Source organism: Oryza sativa, chromosome 8 (assembly GCF_034140825.1).
Source record: "Oryza sativa Japonica Group chromosome 8, ASM3414082v1".
In the NCBI taxonomy this organism is placed as follows: domain Eukaryota; kingdom Viridiplantae; phylum Streptophyta; class Magnoliopsida; order Poales; family Poaceae; genus Oryza; species Oryza sativa.
Genome location: NC_089042.1, coordinates 20,485,686 through 20,504,071, shown reverse-complemented (window position 1 = coordinate 20,504,071; position 18,386 = coordinate 20,485,686). Strand labels below are relative to the sequence as shown.

The following is an 18,386-nucleotide window of genomic DNA, read 5'->3' as shown; positions in this document are numbered from 1 at the left end:
TTGCGTTTGTTAATGTGTGTCAATGGCCTGGGTTCTGCCCGTGGCAAACTGTTCCTCCGGTCTCTCTTATCCACGTCCGACCCAACGCAGCATTCTCATCATCGATCCATCGGATCAGCCCCTCCCCTATCTTCTCTCCAACCTTCCGTGCACGAGCAGCTTAGGTGGTGTTTTTTTTTTTTAAGATTAAGTTTATTATGTAAAACGATGTGGTATTAACATATGATTGATTGATTTTAATTATTATAAACTTAAAAAATAAATTAATATGATATTTTAGAGTAACTTTTATATACAAAGTTTTTACATAAAACACACCATTTAGCAGTTTTAAAAACGTGACACGAAAATATTAGTCTGAGAAAAGAACGGACGTTACTATCTCCCATCTCCAGAACTCGAGGGCCCCGAAAAAAAATAAAATTTAAAAAATCAAATAAATAAACAACGTGACACACAGGCTCACAGTCTCTGGTCACAGGCACACCCACCCAAAGCAAGTCCGTCCGTACACTCCTCTACTCCGACGAGCCCCGCCCCCGCCGCCGTAGGAGGAGTGACTCCGACATGCTCCGCCGGTTCGCCGCGCGGCGTCTCCGGCCGCCGGCGACCGCGGGGTACCCCTCGTCGGCCGCTGCGGCGGCCGCGGCGTACGCCCACGGGGGCGGCGCCTCGGTGCTCCCCGACGGCCTCGACCGGGCCTCCGACGCGCACGCCCGCAACGCCGCCGCGGTGGGCGGCCTCCTCTCCGACCTCCGCGCCCGCGTCTCCCAGGTGCGCGCGCGCCCGCCGGGCCGGCCATCCCCTCTCGTTTGCTCCTCGCTTCTCGTCTCTCACTGGATTGGAGTGGCGGCGCCGCGCACTCCTGGTTTCATATGTAGGTGCTGGCCGGGGGAGGCGCGGAGGCGGTGAGGCGGAACAAGGCGCGGGGGAAGCTGCTCCCGCGGGAGCGCATCGACCGCCTGCTCGACCCCGGCGCCTCCTTCCTCGAGCTCTCCCAGGTCGGTCTCGTACCTTACCCGCTGTCTCCCCTTCCTCGCATTCATTCATCAGGGGCACTGTGCGAACTGGACTCTATGTTGTATGCTTTGTTTAGGGCATGTTTAGATCCATCGCAAAATTTTTCACCCTGTCACATCGAATATTTGGACACATGTATAGAGTATTAAATATAAACGAAAAAAATAACTAATTACACAGATTGTGTATAAATTGCGAGACGAATCTTTTAAGCCTAATTGCTTCATGATTTGACAATGTGGTGCTACAGTAAACATTTGCTAATGACGAGTTAATTAGGCTTAATAAATTCGTCTCGCGGTTTACAGGCGGAATCTGTAATTTGTTTTGTTATTAGTCTACGTTTAGTACTTCAAATGTGTGTCCGTATATCCGATGTGACACGCCAAAATTTTACACCCATGGATCTAAACACCCCCTTAATGAGCATCACATTCCCATTGACCAACGGAAGCTTTATGATGTATGAAGTCCCTATGGCTTAAGGGATATTGTGGATTCTGGATTGTAGAATCATTTTCATTTGTGCAAGTTACAATGTGATTACACTGCAATTATACTGTATTTATATTTGACAAATGAATAGCAAAATCAGAATCATTTTCATTTGTTCAAAATGGGAGCGAGATTTCCATGCATCAGGGGATTGTATGAACTGAACATCTGAACTATATGTTGTATGCTTTTCTTAGATGGTATCACGGCCCACTGATCAATTACAGCTTTATGAGCATTTCATACCCGGTTTAACTACAAAAGTACTCTGCTTTTGGAATGTCCCTTAAAGGTTCCAAACGCATTCTGGATGGCGATTGGACTGTAAAAACCTTATCATTTTCATTACAATTGAAGTGTGGATTTCCATGATTGGTGTGGCTCTTGCCTCCTTTCTCTTCATCACTATTTATGCGTTACACATACATTCGGATACATTCAAATAAAAAAAAGTATTAACCAAAATGGATATGTGCTGCATGCATATATCATAGGATACAAGTGTTGTCTGCTCTGCATATAATCTGTTTATGACAATTCGGGGAGAAAAAAATAGTCACAGTGTGCTAATTTAAATATTCCCAATTGTTTCATACATTGAGAAGCATCAGATGAGTTCTGAAGGGATTGGTAGTGGTAGCAAATTAAATGCAAAACATGCATATTTTTGGAAGACATTGGATGTAAGCCTGAGTCTAACAATTGAGGCTGGAAAACACATGATACTCTTGATGAGCATTGGACTCTAAAATCTGCACTAGTGTTTTTCCAAGCTTTTTTTTTTTTTGGTTCTGCAGCCATTTACTCCTTAGGTTTCTTTTTTTTGGTAGGGATACTCCTAAGTATTCAGTTGTTTCAATATCTGATAAGATGGCCCACATTAGACTTACAGTTGTCTGTCTTGTTCTAGAATATCAGCTGTTGATGGTACCTTTTTTATTTCAATAAAGCTTGCAGGATCTGGTGTTTATGAGGAAGCATTACCATCAGGGGGCATAATAACTGGCATAGGACCTGTCCATGGACGATTATGTATGTTTGTGGCCAATGATCCAACTACAAAAGGGGGCACATACTATCCTATCACTGTCAAAAAGCATCTGCGGGCACAGGAAATAGCTTCTGAATGTAAACTGCCTTGCATATATCTTGTTGACAGTGGAGGTGCTAATCTCCCCAGGCAGGCTGAAGTTTTCCCTGACCGTGATAATTTTGGTCGAATATTCTACAATCAAGCTAAGATGTCATCGGATAGCATTCCTCAGATTGCATTAGTTCTAGGCTCTTGTACCGCTGGTGGTGCTTATATTCCGGCAATGGCTGATGAGAGTGTAATAGTAAAGGGAAATGGAACAATATTTCTAGCTGGTCCACCACTTGTAAAGGTGAGTGTTCTCTGCCTGCCATTTTGATTATTCATTTTATGTTTTGCATGGTGAGATCTTGAGAACTATCCAATGTTTTCAAATCGCCTATGCACCAATAAGGTCGATCAGGCCAATTAATCGAGGCTAATCGATAGAACTGATATACTATGATAGTATATACTACAGACTATCTGAACATAGTATATTGAAGTCCACAACACCAATTTTGCAGGCTGCTACAGGAGAAGAGATATCTGCTGAGGACCTTGGTGGAGCATCAGTGCATTGTAAGATATCAGGAGTCTCTGATCACTTTGCACAAGGTAAGATTTAACATCATCCACAGTATAATATGACTTGATTACTTTCCTATATAGATAACATTTCAATTTTACTTCCTCTCTTTTGTACATCATCATTGGCATTTTGATTCTCCATATTTTAAGCCATAGGCTCCCCTCTGTATATCATTTTGTTTCTGTACATGTAAGCTGAATGTTACTAAAATGTTTTAGACAAATTCTGTACTGAAAATTGATGTAGATGAGCTTCATGGGCTAACATTGGGAAGAAACATTGTGAAGAACCTCCACTTGGCAGCTAAAGTTCCAAATGTACAAAATTCTGCTTGCGATTACCAAGAGCCATTGTATGATGTACAGGAACTTCGCTCAATTGCCCCGGCTGATATGAAGCAGTCTTTTGACATTCGCCAAGTAATAGCTCGCATAGTTGATGGAAGTGAATTTGATGAATTCAAAAAATTGTATGGAACAGTAAGTATTTTCTTATTCTTGACTAAGCTTGTAGTCTGTATCTTGTGCATCGTGTAAGTCGTTTTCTTTAACTTTACATTTATGCAGACACTGGTGACTGGTTTTGCAAGGATTTGTGGACAGCCAGTTGGAATTATTGGAAACAATGGCATTTTGTTTACAGAATCAGCCCTAAAGGGTTCCCACTTCATAGAATTGTGTGCCCAGCGCAATATTCCTTTGATATTCCTTCAAAATATTACTGGATTCATGGTATGTTATGTTATTTACTTTTGAAATCCTTCATTTCAATACACATTTTGTACACACTCAGCTCAGTGATCTTTGTGACATTTTTTTACTAGATAATAGATTCATTATTGTCACTGCATACCCACATGCCATACACATTGGATAATATTTCCCAGCTCAGTGATCATTTTTATGGTTCTGGGCAATATTTTAGTTAATGGGCAGACTCCCTGCAAATTGGGCCACCTTTCTTTACCATTGTTTCAACTTGGACTAGGGTTAGGGTAACCTTTTCACTTTGGACCACCTATATTTACATGTTGTTTCATTTTGGGGCTCTTCTTCCACCTTCAACTCCATCGATCTTCTCTCCGCCCTCCCTGAATTGTACACCGCACTTCATCCTCAAGCTCTGCTGATGCCACACTATCTCGAGTCCCGCTGTTTGCCATACTCTACCTCAAGCTGGAGCTTGACCTCCCAACAGCTAGGGAGGTCGATCTCCTTTCCAAGCGTGCGGAGGTGATGCCGACAAAGCTTTGGCACGAGCACAACGCTGGTGATCACTTGTTGGCCTGCTCATGGTGGTTCCTCTAGCCCTTTGCAGTCAAGATAGAGAGAAGAAACTGAGATAAGAGAGAGAGAGGGAGCTGATGTGGAAGAAGAGGCCCAAAATGAAACAAACATGTAAATTTAGGTGGTCCAAAGTGAAAAGATTGTTCTATCCCTGGCCCAAATTGACACAATGGTAAAGAAAGGTGGCTCAAAGTGTAATTTGCTCTAAAATAAAATGAGGGTGTGGGGGGTTAATGTGCAGACTGCAAGAGAGCAACCTGTGTGGACAGCATAGTTTTGACATTGTAGTTGGGAACACTACAACTTAACGTACATATTGGTTTGATTTTGAAATAACTTCTTTAGCCCTTTTGAATGATAATTTGAATTGTTATTTGATGGCCCGTCCACTATAGGTTGGGTCAAAATCTGAAGCAAGTGGAATTGCAAAAGCGGGAGCAAAAATGGTTATGGCAGTTTCCTGTTCCAAGGTAAAAATTTCATGGGACCTTTTCCCTTATTACTCTCATTTTTTCTGTAGTTTTCACTCTATTCAGTATCTAGCCGCCTCTTGTACTTTCATACTTTAATAAGACAGTAAAAAAGATTCACTTGAACATTGAGCTTTAGTACTTTCAGAGTTCCAGTTTCAGGCTCCCATTACCCTTGAAAGTGGAATATACACATATCCCTTCTATTTTATTCTAAATATGAGATTCACTTAAAAAACACCTTTCCAATATAGCTATGCATTTGCATTGCCAAAATCTCTTATATTTTGGGACGGAGGTAGTAAATTATAACCTTACTGGCATAAATGTCCTTTGTGGTTTTAGGATTTAAAATACCAGAACTTGCAGCAATGAATCTTAGCAGTAATAGATATCTTGTATCTCTACACACAGGTACCGAAAATTACCATAATTGTTGGTGGAAGTTTTGGTGCTGGAAACTATGGAATGTGTGGACGTGCATACAGTCCAAATTTTTTGTTTATGTGGCCAACTGCTAGGATATCTGTCATGGGTGGCATCCAGGTAAAAACTTATCTTTTTGTTGATTCAGCTTGTCATATAACTTTTACTTGTACAATTTCCTAGTCAAGAATTTCATGATTGTAATTATTGGCATTCCATTTATTGCTAATAATTTTACACCTTAAGGATGGGATATTGCTATCTAGCATCGTGCATTTGTGCTTGGACTTTTCGATTTGAAAAACCTTTATGTTGCTAACCGGTGATAAAAACCGTTAGTGCATTGTCAACTAACAGTTTCTGCACAAATGTTCGATGTCAGAAACCTTTTCTGGGGTATAACTTGCAAAATCAAAGCACAAATCATAGCCATTTATTGAAACCAGATCAGCCTCCTTTATTATTCAATTAGTGCAGGTATGCAATTGAATAAAGATTCAAAAATATATATTATGCAAACTATTTGGAAATTAAAACAATGTATGGAGATCATACTGTCCAATTGCAGTAACTTAGCCTATATCTTTGAAGGGAATACTTGGGTGAAAGAATAGTCCAAATAATAATTCGGTAATATATACAAAACTAAAACCAACAAAATCAGGAGGGAAACATGAGCGAAGGTACAAAAATCACTTGTTGCATAAGTACTGGAAGCTTGATGGTTTCCTGTCCTGGATAGTTCTCTTTTTTCCATGTCTTCTTCAAAGTGTGTTTATTTAATCTTCCCTTTTATTCATTGACGCTTTATGTTTAGCTGTTGTGTATACCACAATGGAAATGCTACAGTAGCACTGAGATATAGCTCGTTTTGTATTCCTAAATGGAAGGAGGCGATTACCAGTTTACCACTAGCATCCCATGTCATGTTGACATTGGTACTGGTATCCAGCTTAGTTTTAATCTTGTACTATTATAATTAAGTTTGCCATTTTGGTTATATCACCGATCGCCGGGCTGGTGGAAGCCGGCCTAAGTCCATTTTGGTTTATAAGGAAAATAAAATGTTGACAGGTCTTCCCATTCTTCTGGTGATTCACAGGAAGTATAATATTTTAGTATTTTTTTATTTGTGCATTGAAAGATGAAAGCCGGGGATTTTATCCTGGAGCTTTATGATACATATATCACATCCTTCTACATTGTAAACATCATCTTCCTATATGTCGCCATTACTATTCAGTTGAAATATTTGCACATATTTTCCTCTTGTGAAAATGTCAAAGCAGAGCTAGGTGATATATTTTTTGCAGTTCTCAATGTTTGCTCCCTTAAACCTTTTCAGGCAGCTGGTGTCCTTGCTCAAATAGAGAAGAACAACAGAAAAAGACAAGGAGTGGAGGTATATAATGCATTCTTTCTTTTTTTTGAGAGAACTACACTGCATTCGTTATTTGTAACTCGATCAACGTTAGGTGCTCAGCAAAATGATCACTTTTGCTCTTACGCAGTGGACCAAAGATGAGGAAGAAGCCTTCAAAGCAAAAGTTGTGGAGGCTTATGACAAAGAAGGAAGCCCATACTACTCCACCGCTAGACTTTGGGACGATGGGATTATAGATCCTGCGGACACCAGACGGGTTTTAAGCCTCTGCTTATCTGCTGCGGCAAAGCCGGTTCCAGAAGACACAAAATATGGAGTATTTCGAATGTAAATCATGCATTATAATTGTGTACAAATCCCTGTATACTGTATAGTAAAATCCGCTTTCATGCGCATTGAAATAAGGCAAAATAAAATGCCATTCCAAGGCTTATTTCGCAAGTATAATTTCGCCCTGATGTGTATAACAAAGTTATGTTTACCAGTGTTTTAGTGGCGAATAAACTGTTTAAGTTGTTACTGTAGCTAAAATACATTGATAGACTATTGTTCTGAGTCCACAATCCGTCAATGTATATTTTTTCTCTTAAAGCTTACAAAATGAGCATACTAATGTTTGCTCTCATCGAGAAATTTTATTTTCTAAACCATTCCAACATTGGTAATGTAGTGGTGAAGGGATTGTGATCCTCAGACGTGAAGTCAGAGGGGCATGGTAACTGACATGTGGGTCCCACCGCTTACGGGCCCACCTGTCAGTGACCACATCACTTGGCAATTCACGTTAAAGGAACCTCTTTCGTGAAGTTGTGGGTATTGGATTTCATTCACTAGGGGTTTAAATCCCGATGCCCATAAACATCAGGGATTCATTGTTGGTATTTTTATCTCTGAGCGTGCCTTAAAAGGTTGCACTCGCAGGTGTGAGCGTAGTGATGTGTAGACGTGTGTGACTTATATAGCTCATAAGTATTATTTTTAAAAGTTAAAACTTGATCTTAATGCTGGATGTACTAACTTTGGGCTTGTGGTTGGACTTCTTCACGTTGGGCTACGCAGGCTAAACTTCTTGACTTGTTGGCGTCTTCCTGACCGTGCCAGTCGGGTCATGGCGCACACCGTGAGTTCTTTCACGGCTTAGACTAATATTATTTGTGGATGATTAGATATATTGTGAATAACTTTTTATCGGGATGAATGAAATACTATATATTATATAGCCTAGTCTATATCCACAGCTGATGTACCGACGCCTTTCAATTTGTAGCCGGATAAGTGACTGTCACTTTTTTCGCCCCTCCGAGACACGGCTCAACTACGTTGTACAATTGACAGGGTAGCTCGGGCCTTCTGGTCGGGCTTCATACCCTTGTACAAGATGGATAGCAACGCTGAAGCACACTAGCAAGAGCATTGTAGCACAGGCTGCCAGCCAATAACTAACTCATACGAAATTAATGGAGATAAGTACAGTGTAGAGGGAAAGAAATATAATCTTGTGTCGACTTGGAAATCAATAGTAAATCACAGTCAGTATGAACCTAAAAATAGCTCACAACATGTAATCTAAACAATGCTGATGTAGAAATCATTTTGAGAAATTATAAATATTCGAGAACTGAACTGTGGCACGCATAATCCAAGAGCACATAAGTTTCAGTGGATTATATGATTTTTTAGTTTTTTTTTGTCATACTTATAAAGCTTTAAGTAAGAGTAAATTAAAAAAAAATACTTAGTAAAAAACGTGAATTGCCTGCTATGCTTATTAAGACTTTAGATACTTGTCTTACGTACTGGGTTGGTAACGTTACGTTCAGCAGTCACCCATGGCCAACATCATCAGGAACATGGTTTTATCTACAAGTAGTAATACAAATTAATAATTCCAGATGCAGGGTCCTATTTGAGTTTGATTTCTTGCTACCAGCTCGACGGTAATGTCATCCGTGATCTCATCAAAACATAAACATGGAGATGTACGACGTGATCAATAGTAACAATATAATACTCCACCGTCTTTTGAAAGATGACAAGCTGATGACAATTCGTTATATTAAAAACTAGGAAGATAACCCGCGCATTCGCGCGGGCATATATTATAGTTTGTGTTTCAAACACTGTACAACATTCCGGAATATAAATCAGAAAGAAATTTCATAAAAATACACATGCATCTTATTTTTTATTAAAAAAAGGAGTGCTAAAAGGAATCATTCATCACTGTGTGTGTATATATATATACTGTAAAAGAATTTAGATTATCCTACAATAAAAAAGAAATATATTTACCCTAAAATAGATGGTAGATTTTAATATACTACTAATGTGATAAGAGTGTCTCTTAGATTTAAATAAAAATCCCTTTATTCTGGTCATATATAAACTGGTTGTTTGTCATCACTACTTACTATCATTGTTTTAAGAGTTAGGTGCACTTTTAATAAATGAAATTGTATTAGTACCACTAAAGCAAACAATACATTATTAATACACTAAAAAAATTCATCTACACTACATAACCCGTCGTTCATCACTTATTTTTACGTCTATGTATAAATAGGCTAAATATACCATATCTACCGAATAATACGATAACACCGTTAAAAATAAACATGAATGCCTTTCTAATGTATGAAGTCGGTTGTATCTGCCAACCAAGGCTTCCGTATGTAATGCCTTAAAACATACAGGTCTCGCATCGATATAGCCATGCCCCTAAAATCCATCGTAGAGTACAATTTTAACACTTAGTTTACTATTGGTACACTCACAATTGATTATATTGGTAAGTACGTCACTTTAGTTACATTGCCTATGATGGCCTTTTATGGACACCACCTTAACTCAACCATTTACATGCCCATGCAAATTTATGATGGCATAGCAAGTATTGCACCCTATATTGAAGGACAAAGAGGGACAGAAAGAAGGAGGTGATGAAAATATTTTTTTTTAAGTTTTGAATCGATTTCTGGTAGAGAATAGACAAAATATGTATATCAAGTTAGTAATAAGTACTTCTCAAATTTTAATGGAATACATACAATATTATGTTTTTCAAATGAGTGGGGTTAATCATTCGACACTACTTAAAAAAAAGAGATAATCCATTATATGCCACTGACTTTGTCGCATGTCTACGATTTGCCACTGACTTTGTCACGTTCTACAACATGCCATCGACTTTTGCTTAACTTCTACGATTTACCATCGCCGTCCGGTTAGCCACCGTTAGTACTGTACAAATTTGTCGAAATGACCAAAATACCCCTATGACAAAAACTTCCAAAACTTGGATAAAATTATCAAAATATTATATTATACACATAAGATTGTAAACATCCAAAATTTGACCAAAAACTTGAAATATGATATTACATAGTTTTTATCCAAATTTTGAAACCTTTTCTCCCAGGGGTATTTTGGTCATTTCGACAAATTTGTATAGTACTCACGGAGACTAACCGGACGGCGATGGTAAATTGTAGAAGTTTAGCAAAAGTCAATGGCATATTATAGAACATGATAAAGTCAGTGGCAAATCGTAGACGTGTGATAAAGTCAGTGGTATATAATGGATTCTCTCTAAAAAATACTATAACTAAAGAGACGTACCACCACGAAAATCTGCAAAACACCATATCATTATTTATATTTTGATAAAGATTTATACTTTAGCGACAAATTTGTTTCCACCATATGTTGTTTATAACTATACGAGACTCATTTACTAATTCTAAGAATGTACTTATTTTCAGAAACTTATTTACACTAACTAATTTGCTAGAGTGCACTTATAGATGGGTTCAGTGGTGTATAACATTTGTCCATCAATTATACCTGGTATATTAGAATTTCTATCAACTATAAAAAATATATCATAAGTAGTTTGATGCGTATTTTATTGGATTATTCATGTTTTGCCAATGCTGCTTGGCAAATAAAATACATAATTCTCGTGATGAATTAAGGGTTGTATTCTAGCAAAACGATTGTCTAAAATCTTATTTATTTATTTATTTATTTTCACATCTATCTATCATGTATGCTTCTCACTCCTCAAATAGCAATAAAAAAGTTTTGAAAAATTTCAGATAGTTTTAGAATCTCAATCTCACCCAAAATAAACCTAAAAAGATCCACTTAAAAACCAAAGCTAAATTCTGTTGTTTTATTACCACTTGCTAAAATTTAATTTAATTTTCTCATCAATCTATTAATTGTGCTTCTGACACCTCAAATAAGAAAAGTTTTGAAAAATTCCAAATACTTTGAGAATCTCAATTTCTCCCAAAATTAAATAAACCTAAATAGATGTACTTAAAAAACAGTGCTAGGTTTTGTTATTTTAATTTTTTACATATGTAGATTCAAATTAACATTATATATTTGTCAAGTGATATTTGAAACCATAAAATATCATATGAAATTATTTGAAACATTATTATCGCATTAACTATTACATGTTGGCATCATTTGCCATGATATATTTATCACTACAATAAGTTTACGATTAAGTTTAACTGTGCATATCTGTGTAGTATTATTTTTAATAAAATCGTAGATTAAAGGTTGTTGACAACAAATTAGTGCTGAACTGATGACTTTTCTTGATCAGTATTTCTTTCCGATACTACTATGTATGTGTGCGTGCTTTCTTTTTATTTTTTTGGCTTTATCTTTTTTCGATCATATATGGTGTAGGTATTTAAATTTTGTTTTTTTCTTGGGAAGGAGACGATCGTATGACTTAAGCACATCACTTTTTTTTTACCGGGATAGAGATTAGTAGCATAATCCTTTTTTTGAGAAATCCGTTTTTTTAAGCTCTAATCCAATGTTTAAAATAACTGGTCCACTAATTTAAGTGAAAATTGAAGGTTGGATGGTTTTCTTTTTTTACTCTAAATTTCTAGGATTTCTCTAATTTTATTAGAGCGTCACGTGATAATGTAGGAGTGTTTGCAGGACATTTAGTAGACTTTTAGTATATAATAGATTTCTATGATTTCTCTAAATTATTGGAGAGCCACGTAGCGGTGTAAAAGCATTTGTAGAAAGTTTAATGTACTTTTAGTATATAATAGATAGATTTAGAAGATGCTTTGAAAGAACATTGATTGGATATTTATTATAGATCTTAATTTAACTAAATATATTTATATTTGTGAAGTAATATATTTTATCTTTATATTGCAGAAAGTCATATTTTAAATACCGTTGATTTTTATGAATGTACGTTTTTTCTGTCTTTTTTATGTATATGTGTATTTGTTTTTCTTCTAGCGAAGATTAGGAAAGTTTTGTTTTCAATCATATACGTTTGTACGTACGGAAAGTACAGCAGTGGCATTTGTAACGTACAAACTCATACGTACGGACTATAGCGCTTGTATGTTATAAACATGAGAAAGTTATTATTTTCTAATAATAGATCTAATCTAATGGTGTAAAATAACGGGTCCACCAATTTAAGTGAAAATCAACGGTGAGATTAGATAGTGCCATGTAGCGACTTAGGAGCGTTTGTAGGAGTGCCACGTGGCGGCTTGAGAGCGTTTATAGGATGTTTAGTGGACTTTTAGTATATAATAATAGATATATCGTTTATTAGAAGTTTTAAGTATGGCTTTACTTTAGCATATTTATAATTTTTAATAAAATGAACGATCAAACGTTATTAAAAAAGCAACGACGTTTAACAGAGATAGTATTATATTTAGTCCATAGTATAATCATACTGACATACATATATATAGTTAGTAACCGAAAGAGATGCATACTTATATATATATATATAGTAAATTTGTTTGGTGCTCCATGGTGCCCGGGCACCATTGTTGAAATTGAGTATATACCCAATTCAAATGAGTATGAATCTTTTTCAATTACTTAGGTATTAGCATTAACCACTTTACTAACTAGTTCAAAGCAAGTTTGAACTGAATTTGAACTTGTTTTTGTTAGATTTTGATTCTAGGTATATAGCATCCATACATATATTTAGTTAGGTATGTAATCATGGATTGTGAAATAAAGTTAAATTTGAGTTGTTTTGTTGATAGGTATAGGTATGAATCGAATTATTATAACTAGGTATATACTCATAATTTGAAAATTTTGAAAAATTTGAGTGATTTTTTGCATTTGATACCATGGTGCCCGGGCACCATGGTGCCCCATATGAGTGTCCTATATATATATATATATATTATATATATATACATATATATATATATATATATATACATACATATATATATATATATATACATACATATATATATATATATATACATATATATATATATATATATATATATCTCGATGTATGATTGAGCATGTGCATTCAATATGCATTATGCTATGTATGCAAATGTGTGATTAAACCATATATATACATCTCTTTCGAATTAAGCTAGCTAAATCTAAATTGACAGTGGATATATATTTATTTAGTAAGACAATGACGACAACAGCAACACACAAACGAGTGATGTATGAGTATCTGACTTCAGGAATCATCTGTAACGTTCGTCATGCATGCGTGTTTAATTTATACGTTGATCAGAGGGAGAGGAATGAACAAGCCGATGTTCCTATTGTTCACGTCCTGGAGGGGCCTCGCATTCTTCTCATTACCCTGCATATCGAGTAATTAAGGCATAATTAATTAAGAGCCAATCATCATTTATATATATCTCTTCCATTTTCAAAAAATATATATATAAAAGATTGATATATCCGAATTGATTCGGTTAGCCTTGAAGAGTGAGGTTGAACCTGTAGTTGAACTGGGCATATTAATGGACGTTTATATATATATATATATATATATATATATATATATATATTGCATTTTGCTCTTGACAATTGTTGCATCGGAAATCAAATTATATGAGCTCTGTTTCTTGGGGGGAGAAATGTGGAGAACTGAGAAGTTTTCGTGAACTTACATTAACCACAGCTGCCTTGAGAAGTGCAAGCTGAGACAGCGACACAGTATGCACCTGAAAAAATAGATAAAAAGAACATATATTTCAGAGAACATCCCTCGCTAGCTCACGTATCAAAACTGAACACAAGGCAGATATATATACATTTCTATATTTGATGCTTTGGATAAGATTTAATTAAATTTTTAAAAGTTTGACCATCAATGTATATTAGGATAAGTTTATCTGATAATACTTGTATTTTATAGGATAAGTTTATAAAATCTCCTGATAATACTTTTTATAGGCAAGTCTAGGTATACCCTCTTTTTCCTTTTTTTAACTAAGCATTTAAGAAATTTATTGATGCTAAAGTTTTAAAAACTTAACAAATCTTTGTTGTTGTAATCGTTAAATATTTATGACCGGATAGAGCGACATTTTAACGTTGATTTATGGTGTCTAGCACCTTCCATGAATTAAAATTAAAAAGTATCCCGTTCCAAACTTCACTTTTAGCCTCTTCCATTTGTCCCTAAATAACTTTATTTCTATTCTCTTACCTATCCTCGGTTCGTAAATCGATGAGCTTTTATTCTTTTAATACCCCTTATTTAATCACCCGCCAATACTAAATTTTTATCAGTAAGAAGCACTTTGGTCTTTCTTCTTTCACCTTGTTTTTCACAACCAAGATCAAAAGATGAAGTTATTTTAGTACGGAGGTAGTATCATACCTTTGTGGTATATACATGCCAACGTTAAAATTTTTAGAACCTCTTCATCTTAACCAAATTAAAGAAAATACAAAAAAGAAAAATTTTCACAAGGAATCTCAGAGATTGAGATTGCAAGGTATATGAACAAATTGCGAAATTTTAAGCCAACTACATATATATCTATGTATACCTTCCTGACAATGGTCCAGATAACTCCCTCGGTGCAAGGTGGTGTGGTTAAGGAGCCCATGTAGCGGTAATACACGATATCATGCTCTTTGGCCACGTTTGGATCCACCCCACCATTGACAATCTTCTCCTTATCTTTTTGGTCTGCAACTTCAATAATATATGGCTCCAACTGCATACAACATTAGTTCATAAGTTTATACTTCCTCTATTCCAAAAAAAAAGGTACATCTATTTTTCTTATATATTTAATAATATAAAATGTGCATGCATACAATCAATTAACTAGTGTCTCTTCTCTACTAAATTAATTTTTTAACTTTCACTTTTAAAGTTTCTAATTCTATTGGGTGCATGTATTATATTTATTAGAATAATTTAAACAATTAGACGATAATAATTGTTTCTTGGTTTTTGGATTAAAAGTGATTATTCTTGTATTTCGGAATGGATGGAGTATACTAATATGATGAGTTGGACACTACGCATAAAAATATACATATGTGGAAATTTATCGGTGACGATTTAATGAAAACCACCCCCTGACCTGCTAACCATCACAGCTAACACATGGCGTCAAGAAGCAAGAATGATGTTGTAGTTAACGATAACTAAAAAGCTTGGTCATGCATGCAACTAATCAAGCGAATCACTAATTAAACATCTTTTTTTCCCAAAGAAATTAAATCGATCCATCAAACAGAGATAATTAACCTTGTGCAGGAACTCATCCTGGGCGCCGATGGCGTAGAGGATGCCGACGACGGCGGTCTGGTTCTGGGTGTTGAGATGCACCATGTGCAGCTCCATGTCGTACCTCCGGCCATCGACGGCGTGCTCCGACGGCGCGTGCCAGTGCACCTGCCGGAGCCGGTACGCCGTGCCGTTAATCACCAGCCCGCCGGCGGCGGCGGCGTCATCGCCGCCGTCGAACCTGACCATGATGTCGTGGCCACGGTTGACGACGGTGGCGTTGGCGTTTCGGTAGGTGTAGTTGAGGTCGCCGAGGCCGGGGGCCAGGGTGAGGTCGAGGAGGCCGAGGTTGATCGGCGACTGCATCTCGCCGCTGCTGCAGGTGGCCCATTCCGGCTTCAGGCTGCCCCAGTTCTCCGGCCCCCTCGGTGTGCCGGGGATGTAGCCGAACTGATCGTCTTCCTCGGCTCCGGCGGCCGGCGCCAGGAGCAGGAGGGTGACGACGGCGGTGACGACGACGACGAGGAGGCGTGCGCGATGCATGTTTGCGTTTCGTTGTGTGCTGTGCAGAGTGCTGGCTAGCTAGCTAGCTGATCTCTCTGGGGTTGGCCATGGCAGCTTAGGCTTGTAGGGGTATTTATCCAGTGGAGAGTTTAAGGTAGAGTATAGGGCTAGCTACGTGGAGGATGCATGCATGGATGACAAGTTGGAATTTTGGTTGCGTTGTCTCTCTGATCGACTCTGATCAGCTGATAGAAGTAGGTGTACAGAGTACAGAGTACAGACTACTTCATCCGTTTTTAAAAAAATTAAGATGTGATATATCCATACTAAGTTTATTTATTTTGGAACGAAAAAGCTAGACACATGTACTTATAGCACACTACTACAAAATCAAAATTCTCAGACAAGACCCCTTTAAGGTGTAGGCAAGCCAAAATTGCTCTCACTTGAAAAATCACTTTCCCGAACGCGGTTCAAGAATTGCATTGTAGGTCTCTTAAGATGACTTCTTAGTAAGAGGTCCATATGCCACCGGCCCACAAGATCAAGCCCATCCTTAAATTATCAAGTCTCCCCTCTCTCTCCTCATTCTCTCCATCCTCCACTTACTCTCCACCTCTCCTCTCCTCCTCCTCTCCGCCGGTGGCACGCGAGTGCGATCAATGCTGGAGGGATCCGGCAGTGGACGGGAGCAGCCGATGACCACTTCATCTGACAGTAGGCAGGAACAGGAAGGGGCATGAGCTTGGTGGCGGAGGATCTGACAAAAGGTTGCTCGGAGATGGGGGATCCAGTGGTGGGGAGCACAGCGGCAACGGATCCGGCAGTAGGGAGCGGCGGCTGCCGCGGTGGATCCAACGGTGGGTAGGGGTGGACGAAAAACTCGTGGCTTGTTAGCTCACTCGACTCGTGACCAACTTGACTTGGCTTGACTCGTGACCAACTCGACTAGGCTCGACTTGGCTCGTTGCGTTTTTCTAACAAGCCGAGCTGGTGTTTTAGCTTGTTCGAAATAACAAGCTAGCTTAAGCTGGCTCACGTGCAAAATGAGCTGAGGCCTGGAGTATACATCCAACACATCAAACCAGAGCTCACCACCAACGAGCCCCGATGGGAAGCACATCAGCAGTGGATCCGGTGATGCGGAGCTCAGTGGAGGTGGATCCGATGGGCTCTCCCCCTCCCATACGCATGGATCAGAGGCGGCGATGGGAGTGGGGGAGGGCATTTGCGACAGCGAGGACAAACCCTGAGCACGAGAGCGGTGACAGCCACCGGCACGGGAGCTGCTAGGATTTTGGATTATTTTTTGTGGGAATTTTTTTTTGCAGTCAGACGGCTTAAGCACCCACATGAAGTTTCGCATGCGTTTGTTCTACCCACATGTAGAAGTACTGATTTTAGAAGACACTTGGGTACAGACAGACCATCCAAGTGCTCGTGAAAATCGGTTTTGACCGTATAAATGAAAAAATTGTTTCTCTAGTAGTGACAGTGGTGCAAAGGTACGATACAGCTAGCCTTCTCCAGTTGTGTGCATCAGTGCATGGATGCGTACGTTCCGGCAACTACGTACTGATCGAACGCTGGCAAGTCATGTGGCAATGACATGCATGTCACTCCAAAGCACTGGTACGGAACTACGACTCAAGGCGGATCGGAGCTGGAGCGAGATGGAGGGAGGGTGCCACTTGCTTAATTTACTCTGATTTATATCAAATTTAAGCTAATGCGGGTGTCTAAATTTGTATTGTGGGGGATGCACACATGGTGAAAATATGTCAGGTATAGCTACAATTTTTTCTTTACTGGGTTCCTGGGCACCCCTCAATACTCTAGCTCTGCCCCTGATGACCCGTGACCGCACATATGCCTTGGGTAAATGTGTACCATTATTGATGACTTTCTGATATCAAAAGTAAGATGATCCATGATTATAGATGGCAAAACGGGTCGTTTGGCCACGCACGGCTCAGGCATGACTGGGCTTGGCCCAACCTACATGCCGGGCCGGGCCGAGCTCACCCACTTGCTGGACCAATGGTCCAGGCACGGCCTAATAAGACTTGGGCTGTGCCGAGCTGGCTCGAGGAACAAAAGCCTATTGTGCTCCTTCTTGGAAAAAGTCTATTTTGCCTCCCTCATCTTTGGGCCGTCTCGAAATGGCTGTAATAAGTCTATTTTGCATCATTCATCTCTTTGGGTCATACCTTTATATGGATGGAATAAGTCTAGTTTGGCTCCTTCAGCTATTTGGCTCCCTAATCTTTGGACCGTGCCGAGGCAGAGTCCTAGGCACGGGCCCACGGTCGTGCTGTGCTGTGCCTAGGCCGGGCCAAAATCTCGTGCTATAGACCGGGCCAGCGGGCCTTGGGCCTTTTGGCCAACTTTATTCATCATGTGTACCTATCTGGTCACGTCTATTCCCTAGTTCAGATATATGGACATATATAACACGATAGAGGTGTGGGTACTTACGTACAACAGTACGTAGTTTGCATGGTACGTGCTAGCCTTCTCCAGTTGTTTGCATGGATGTGTTTTTCAGTCACCGGTGGAAAGCCGCAACTATTGGTGATCAATACCAAGTTGGCTTGT

General features: G+C 38.7%; 2 protein-coding genes across 2 annotated transcripts; one reads left to right on the top strand and one right to left on the bottom strand.

The window, feature by feature from the left end:
* Window positions 1-466: 466 nt before the first annotated feature.
* On the top strand, window positions 467-7,368 carry LOC4345605 (methylcrotonoyl-CoA carboxylase beta chain, mitochondrial). The gene is made up of 10 exons (XM_015795469.3): window positions 467-774; window positions 882-1,001; window positions 2,466-2,900; window positions 3,115-3,205; window positions 3,426-3,658; window positions 3,746-3,910; window positions 4,861-4,935; window positions 5,350-5,481; window positions 6,707-6,763; window positions 6,873-7,368. The coding sequence occupies exons 1-10, from the start codon at window positions 568-570 to the stop codon at window positions 7,074-7,076; spliced, it is 1,719 nt and encodes a 572-aa protein (XP_015650955.1). The 5' UTR covers window positions 467-567; the 3' UTR covers window positions 7,077-7,368.
* A 5,724-nt stretch (window positions 7,369-13,092) lies between these two features.
* On the bottom strand, window positions 13,093-16,039 carry LOC9267362 (alpha carbonic anhydrase 7). Its single transcript, XM_015794047.3, has 4 exons — window positions 15,306-16,039; window positions 14,593-14,763; window positions 13,705-13,758; window positions 13,093-13,391 (listed from the first exon to the last, which is right to left on the bottom strand). The coding sequence occupies exons 1-4, from the start codon at window positions 15,825-15,827 to the stop codon at window positions 13,305-13,307; spliced, it is 834 nt and encodes a 277-aa protein (XP_015649533.1). The 5' UTR covers window positions 15,828-16,039; the 3' UTR covers window positions 13,093-13,304.
* Window positions 16,040-18,386: the final 2,347 nt, after the last annotated feature.

Coding starts and splice junctions, on each gene's coding strand:
- LOC4345605 (XM_015795469.3), top strand. CDS start 568: ATGCTCCGCCGGTTCGCCGCGCGGCGTCTCCGGCCGCCGGCGACCGCG. Junction 775..881: donor TCCGCGCCCGCGTCTCCCAG/GTGCGCGCGCGC, acceptor TTTCATATGTAG/GTGCTGGCCGGGGGAGGCGC. Junction 6,764..6,872: donor GAAAAAGACAAGGAGTGGAG/GTATATAATGCA, acceptor GCTCTTACGCAG/TGGACCAAAGATGAGGAAGA.
- LOC9267362 (XM_015794047.3), bottom strand. CDS start 15,827: ATGCATCGCGCACGCCTCCTCGTCGTCGTCGTCACCGCCGTCGTCACC. Junction 14,764..15,305: donor AGGATGAGTTCCTGCACAAG/GTTAATTATCTC, acceptor TGTTGTATGCAG/TTGGAGCCATATATTATTGA. Junction 13,392..13,704: donor TCAAGGCAGCTGTGGTTAAT/GTAAGTTCACGA, acceptor CTCGATATGCAG/GGTAATGAGAAGAATGCGAG.